This window comes from Sinocyclocheilus anshuiensis, unplaced genomic scaffold (genome assembly GCF_001515605.1).
Source record: "Sinocyclocheilus anshuiensis isolate Anshui unplaced genomic scaffold, SAMN03320099.WGS_v1.1 scaffold2168, whole genome shotgun sequence".
Lineage (NCBI taxonomy): Eukaryota > Metazoa > Chordata > Actinopteri > Cypriniformes > Cyprinidae > Sinocyclocheilus > Sinocyclocheilus anshuiensis.
The window spans coordinates 151823-160129 of NW_015546037.1; the positions used below are offsets into that span (position 1 = coordinate 151823).

General features: G+C 34.8%; 1 protein-coding gene across 3 annotated transcripts in view; it reads right to left on the reverse strand.

Moving 5' to 3' along the window:
• The window catches only part of robo1 (roundabout, axon guidance receptor, homolog 1 (Drosophila)), a 335500-nt gene that overhangs the window by 39540 nt on the left and 287653 nt on the right, over positions 1–8307 (reverse strand). For all 3 annotated transcript variants that reach the window (XM_016499990.1, XM_016499991.1, XM_016499992.1), the window contains 2 exons: positions 6577–6698; positions 2992–3163 (listed from right to left, as the gene is read on the reverse strand). In XM_016499990.1, the coding sequence (XP_016355476.1) occupies positions 2992–3163; positions 6577–6698 (294 nt within the window). The remainder of the gene's footprint in view (positions 1–2991; positions 3164–6576; positions 6699–8307) is intronic.

Consider the following 8307-nt stretch of genomic DNA (forward strand, 5'->3'; position numbering starts at 1 on the left):
TATTAGAATGATTTCTGAAGGATCATGTGACACTGAAGACTGGAGTAATTATGCTGAAAATTCAGCTTTGCATCACAGGAATAAATTAGATTTTAATGTATATTAAAATAGAAAAACTTTATTTTACATCATAATAATATTTCACAATATTAAATTTTTTCCTGTATTTTTTATCAAATAAATGCAGCCTTGATGAGCATAAGAAACTCCTGCAAAAAACATTAAAAATGGTTCTGATCCCAAACTTTTGACCGGTATTGTATATGTCAAAAAGAACACGTGATATTATAAAAAATAAACTAATTTTACTTCAAACATAAAACAGCAACAGAAAAGAATATTGATAAAATCACTATTCAGTTTTATTCAGAGCTGTTCATTTTTCTTTATGATTAATAATGTGAATTTTGCTACTGACTTTGAACTGGAATAAGAAGTTAGAATAGAAAGTAAAAAAAGAATGTGTTCCGTGCTTTTATATATTATGTAAAAGATGAATTATGAATGACAAGCCGCTGTCTGGAAGAACTGCAAGCACAAAGCAACTTCCCTTCTGTGCTGTCGCTCTCGGTTGCCTCTCTCTTATTTCTACATTAAAGAGAAACTAGCGCTGTCGACCCAAAAGAAATCTCATTCCGTCGACTTCTTTCTTTTTTTCATCTTTTCCCCTTCCTCTCTGCGTTTCATGTGGGCGTCACTTTCATCTTTGTGACTATGTTCAGTTTTTGTCTAGCTGGGGGCAAACAGGTTCTCCCAAAACCTGAGCATCTCTCTCTCGTCGCGCTGCACTCCCTGCTCTGTCTTTGTGAGTCTGTCCTCTTAACGTCCTGTCTCAGAGGTTTTGTTTGTTGTTTGGTTGTGACTGAGACTCCGCTAAGAGGCCAGGCCAGGACAGGTGTGTAGGATGCAGAGATGCAAGAAAGCCCACGGTGTGACAAATGCTTTAGAGACCTGCGTCCTCTGCTTCCGGCGGCGGTGTAAGGCCACAGAAGCACACTCAGCAGGGGAATGGAAGCAGATCAGTCACTGCGATCAAGAGGAGCGGAGTGCATTCATCCCACACTGCACAAACCGACTGCTGTAATGTTACTCAAAAGCTTGCAAACAGCGTAAAGTAAAAATAAATAACTATATATACTACTGTTCAAAAGTTTGGGGTCGTTTTTAAACAAAGTCTCTTATTCTCACCAAGCAAATTTGTGATCAAAAATACAGTAAAAACTTAATATTAATATTGTGAATTATTATTACAATTTAGAATAACAGCTTTCTATTTGAATATATTTTAAAATTTAATATATTCCTGTGATGTAAAGCTGAATTTTCAGCATCATTACTCCAGTCTTCAGTGTCACACGATCCTTCAGAAATCATTCTAATATGCTGAATTGCTGCTTAAGATGGTTTTTTTTTTTTGTGCTGTTTAATATTTTTGTGGAAATTGCGATTTTTTCAGAATACTTTGGTGAATAAAAAGATCCAAAGAACAGCATTTATTTGAAATAGAATCTTTAGTAAAAATGTAAGCATCTGTACTGTTACTTTTCATCAATCTGTGTCTTTGATGAAATATTTATTTCTAAAAAAAAAAAAAAACAATACCCCAAATGAGCGGCATTGTGGGAAATATTTTACAAATAATATGCAACAAAATTAGATTTTTGTACTGGAAGTAATGGCAAATTACTTCCTTATTTGTAAGTTGCTTGGAAAAAGCGATACACGTGCTGTCAAACGATTAATTGCGATTAATTGCATCCAAAATAAAAGTTTTTGTTTACATAACATATGTGTGTGTACTGTGTATATTTATTATGTATATATACGTAAATACACACATACAGTATATATTTTGAAAATATTTACATGTATATATTTATATTATATATAAATATATTTAATATATAAACATAACATATTTATCTTAAATATATACATGCATGTGTATGTATTTATATATACATAATAAATATACACAGTACACAGACATATATTATGTAAACAAAAACTTTTATTTTGGATGTGATTAATCGCGATTAAACGTTTGACAGCACTACATGTAAATGTAAATTACCTAAATTCTGAATTTACCCTGTAATACCCAAGTTACTTTTTCAAATAGTGCACATTAGTTTTCTATTTACTTTTTAAGTAACAAATACAAAAACCTCTCCCTTCGTCACAACTGTCATGTAGACCAACATAGTGTGCGTTTACATGCACAATATACTGCTTACTATTAAAAATCAGCACTATCAAGTCCAAAAGTTGATCATCTGTTTTTCTTCGTGTACTTTACTGTATGAGTATCTCTTTGTGCATCCAACAAGGTTTCAAAAGAGCATTTAATCTCTTTCTGTCAAACAACTGACTATAAACTAGTTTCTGACAGCAGTGATTGGCATCTTATTAAAAACAGATTTGCATAACCGGATGGCCTATTATCCACCTGTGTCCATTGGCACAACACCAGGCTGCGTCACAATCACTTCCATTCAGTGCAGTTTAACCGCTTCCACCGATGTCTCGAGGCTGAACAAGTTAAAGCTGGTAAGTTAATGGAGAAATAAACTTAAAGCAATTAAAGGCTTTGCAGCACTAAAGCAAACTGCACTTTACTTGACGTCTCCTTTATTCTCGGATGAGAACGAGGACTCCGATAAGGCTGTTTTTGTAAATTACATACTTTTTGATGGCTAACCACAAGGCAAGTTACAACCGTGCCATTCACAAGCGTAGACGGTACGTTTTTTAAAGAGCAGGCCTTAAATAATGGCCATTCTCACAAACCTTTCCAGCCATAATAACACAGCCAGGTGTTAAAACGGGCCGGTAGCTGCTTACCAGAGTGTTTGTTGTGTTTCTGTAACCCGTTATCAGATGAATCAACCATTCATATTGTGCTCTTCTTTAGCTGCTAGTGTTGAATAACAGCGGTCCGGCAGAGTCGAGCGTCTCGGTTAACCAGAATAACATCCCGGTCCGACTCACCCAGCTGGAAGGACGTAGCCTCGCTCTTGACCCCGGGACCGGCCCCTGTGCTGGCTGCCACCTCCACCCTGTACGTGACCCCTGCGAGCAGGCCGGGAATCAGAACCGAGTGTGTGGATCCATCCACCGTGCGGTTAATGTGATATCGGCTTTCATTACCCAGACACCAGATCTGAGGGGGAAAGTAAAGAAAACATGATAGGAGACAAGCGGTTAGCACTTAATAAAAAATATTTATGTTGAATAACAAGTCTTTTCTGAAAGAGTGAACCTTTTTAAGGGATACAACTTACAAGCAATTTAACCAGTCAAATGTTTGGGCACACCTACTTTATGATTACTATTTTGGACATTTTAATAGTCTTCAAGTCTTTAAAACTCTTTAACTATGAAATAAAACAAATCTAAATATAGAAATGATGTAGTGTTCAATAAAAATCATTTTATTTCTCCAACCTCCCCCCGGTTCCTGATGAATGAGTTTATTGTTAATATTGTTATTATTGCTACTATTACTAATTACTAATTAATACTATTATTTTGCTATTTGTCATCTTCCACATCCTCCAACTTTCCCCTCATTTCTGATGAATTGAGTTCATTATTATTATTGAATTAATTAATTACCTTTTTTATTATTAATATTTTAATTTTTTTATTATTGCTATTACTATTACTATTATTACTTATCACCTTCCTCATCCTCCATCCTCTGATTTTTGTTATTAATGCTATTATTATCATCATTATTACTATTGTCATCATTACTATTACAGTTTTCTACTATTGTTATGTCTGTTTTCTACATGTTCGTTTGTTTATATACTTCTACCCCTCACACACACACACACACACACAAATCATGTTGGCTGTCATGTATGTTTTGTTGTCCTTGGTTATTTTGTATTTGATTTGTCACCTGTGAATTGTATATCTGTTTGCATAATAAAAAAAAAATTAAAAAAGGAAAAAAAATTTCATATTATTATTATTATTAGCATTAGCATTATTATTAAGATCATTTAAAGCATAAATAGTAATAATAGTATTTTTTTACACACAGGTTTGGACACACTTGACTGAATTTATGCTTCACATGATCCTAATAATAATAATAATAATAATAATAATATTTTGTAAAATAAAAAATAATAATTTAAAGCACACAAGTCTTTGAAAAAAATATTTTTAAGATCATGAGAACCATAAATTCAGTCAAGTTTATTCAAACGTGTAAACAAATATTATTATTACTATTTATTCATTTATGCATTTCTATATTTTGTCTACAAAACGTATTTCAAGAATTAAAACAAGTCTTTAGAACAGAATCTTTTTAATATCATAAGAGGCATAGATTCAGTCAAGTGTTTCCAAACCTATGTATAACAATAATAATAATTATTATTATTGTTATTATTATACGTTTAAATGTAATATTGTTTAAATACATTTTTATCAAAATACTTTGATCATGAGAAGCATCAATTCAGTAAAGTGTGTCCAAGCTTTTGTGTTTGTATAAATAGACAAATTGTTTCGCTAACTTTATCATTGTCATGTACAAATATTTCTTGTCTGAAAATAATGCACGACTGTCCTTAAAATAAAACTAGAGTTTCCTCAAAGCTAGTTAGTAAATCTATTTGGATGTTTCCATCAGCCCTCCTGCTTCAATTCAGACACTATCATGTAGCGATAAAGTTGAAACGGGTCATGAAAACAAGATTCAGCACCTAGAATAAACACTCCCTATCTGTGGTACCCACATTCCGTCATTCTGTCTTCATGTCAAAGGTCTGATTTTCCCTGACATGAAAATGCAGTTTTCTTTGTTTTCATTGCACGCACCGAACCCTGGTCTGTTTCCTCCTCTCGGGAAGCTCAGCCAGCCGTGGCGTCCAAATGAGTGTCAAAGTGTGTGTGCGACCAGAGCTTGGATCAGCCACCCTCACCCTAACACAATCACAGGCCCGGCAGGGGCCCATTCAGCGGGGTGAAATGTGATATCGGCCCTCACTGGCCGTCTAACTTCGATTATAAGGTCAGTGCACTGATCTACGCTGAGCTCTACACAATGACGCATAGAAAAAAGGCTTTTTTACATGTTTTTCTATGCTGACGTCCCCTTTTTTGGAAATGCTAACCAGATTTAGACATCCCTGAAGGCTTCAGAGGGAAAAAAAAGTGGATTATGGGTCGAAAGAGAGAAAGTGAGGTAACGAGCGAGGACGTTCTGATAGTTCTGAAGTTCTCCTGAGGCACAATGGGGTAGAAAAAAAATAAGTGCATAAGAAAAGTGATTAGCGAAAAATCCTCCTCTGCCCAATTTAACAAGCATGAAATTACTGACTACCTTCCTTCAACTGCCTGAAAACATTTACCTGGAAAATTAACTGGGACTGAACGACTCGAACCGCACCTCTTCTCGTCAGCCGCGACCTACGAACTAAATACCGAAACACCGCAAAGCCATTAAAATTTAAGAGCCTGAGAGGAATATCGTATGAGATGGGCTCTGTTATCTTGTTTGGACATGAAAAGCACATAAAGACATGCAGTTGCCGCAATTATATTTGCTAGTATGTATTGCGTATTACTATATGCTAGTACGATTGTGTGTGACTACAAATACAAAGGGGACACAAAAAGACACGAAGCATCTACAAAAAAATTCTTATTCATAATTCGCAGACGTAATTATCTTATGAAATATAATGCAGCATGTTTAGAAGTAACGTTTTGGCACACTATTAACCAGTCAAAAAGATATTTTGTCTGAAAGTAGCCCTAGTCAAAACAACGTCTGATACAACATTGTACTTTGGTCAAAAAAACAAACAAAACAAAACAAAAAACATGGCCTCTGTCATATCTTGTTTGGATATGAAAAGCACATAAAGACACGCAAAACGAAAATAAAGAGAAAGGAGGGAGGGAACGCAGGGTAGCTAGAAAATTGATGCCGCAATTATATATGTTAGTATGTACAATTGTGTATCAAATACAAAGCAGACACAACAAGACAGAAAACTAGCTGATATATTTTTATTTTATTTGTTATATTATATTTAATTATATTTAGAAATAATTGTAAATTTTACATAGAACATAATATTTAGAACAATATTACAATATAATCAAATATTTATTTAAATACAATATTATAATTTATTTTAATTTATAATTTCAAATGCTTATAAAGGAATGTTTTGGCATAAATACAATAATGAAAAAAAAACAACAACCTACAAAATAAGTCAAATCAAAAGAAACAAACATATCAAAACATTCCCTATGATCACATCTGTCTGGAAGGCCATTGTGGTAACACCCCACGTGAACCACTAGGTGGCAGCATTTCACAACATCTAAATTCCCCCCAATGAAAATCAACCCATTAACCACTACACTCTCAGCATTCATCCAGCAGCACATCATAAAATTAACGGAGTGTGAGCCAGTAAATATAATTTCCTCTTCCACTTCCTATTTCCTTCCTCTACTACCATCCTTCATTCTGTTTTTTTTTTTTCATACTCTCTTTGTCTCTCTCTCTCTTTGTCTGTTTCCTGTGGTTCGTACCTTATATTCCTGCACCACGCCGTTCTGCTCCTCCTCCGGGGGCGGTTGCCAGGATACCAGAATAGCTGTGCCGTTGTCTCCGCTTCCCGTTACGGTGACCCCCCTGGGAGCGGCGCTGGGCGCTGCGATAAGAGACACGAGCGGGACGTTACACACACCTTACAATATACACGTTATGCATGTGCATATACACCTTCTTAACACCTTAAATTATGCAAATATGCAGATTTCACATGTGCATCTGTGCATATATAAACATTATGTAGACATGTATAGGCGCTATGTGTCTGTGTGTGTGCTCTCTGAAACACATGTAAGCACTCATTTTAATAGTACACACTCAGCGGTATTAGTGCACTTAAATAATGAGCGGCGACTGCCAAGCAACATGATTGGACCATCCCAGTGCCAGATGACAGCAGAACGAATACTTGAGCTCAGGGTGAACAGAACGTTGTCACTGGACTTCATTTCACATAACTATTATCCACTTAATACATAAATGAATGTTAACACAAAGCCCTGGAGTGAAACATTTGCTTTGTGTTTGCTGTCTCTGATGTTTTGCATTTCAATTACATAAAAAAGCAGGCGCGCACAAACATACATACACACAAACACACACAGCCAAATTTGGAGCAGACCAAATGGCTGGCGTTCCCCAGAGCCACAGACGCCACACCCTCAGAACAATTAGCACAGCAGTTGTTTGAGCTTTCGGGTTTTGGCTTCTCTTTGGCTGCTTGGCTTTCGCGAAGTGTTTTAAATGGCCCGCTTTGCCCTCCCTCGTGGGCCACAGACCACATGTTAACATAAATGAGAACTACTGAATGCAGGCGAGCGTCGTTCTTACTCTAGAGGACTGCACAGGTATGCAGAAAACCTGAATGTAGCCTGTGAATGTGATCGAGCCAAACCCAAAAATAAACTCAGTGTCTTTCTATTTCCTGTCCGAGCGGGTACACCCAGGCGCAAATGCAAAACACTGTTTGATTTTGCCCAGGAATGTGAGTGCAAAAATATTTATAATAAAATATTTATAATAATTTATATTCAATTTATGTGATATATGATAATTATTTTGTATTTTATTATTATTTTAATAAAATAAAAAAGTATTATAATTTTTTTTACAAAACTAAAACATATGTGAGCATAAAATTAAAAGTTGCGCATGAAAAAAAAACTGACTAAAACATGGTCTAAAACAAACCCAAAAATTTTAATTATCCCAGGAACATGAGTAAAAAAACTACTATTTTATTTTATTATTTTTAACCATATGTGAACCTAAAATTGAAAAATTAAGCAAGAAAAAACTCACTGAAACCTTGTCCGAAACCTAATCCAGAAATTTTAATTATCCCAGGGCTGTAAATTTTAAATGTTCTATAATAATACATTTTTTTAATTTATGAAACATTACTTATTTATAACACACACACACACATATATATATATATATATATATATATATATACACACACATACATAGCTGGGTAGATAACTTAAAAATTGTAATCCGATACTGATTCCAAAAATTGTACTTTAATCCATATTGTAACGTAATCCATAACATTACACAGTTTAGGTAATATACCGTATTGACCCGAATATAAGACAATGTTTTACATGTCAATAATACACTCACAACAATAGGTGGCGCTAAATACGCATAAAACGAGTGTGCCATGAAATACGTAATGTAATGCGTGTTGTAAAGATCGCGAG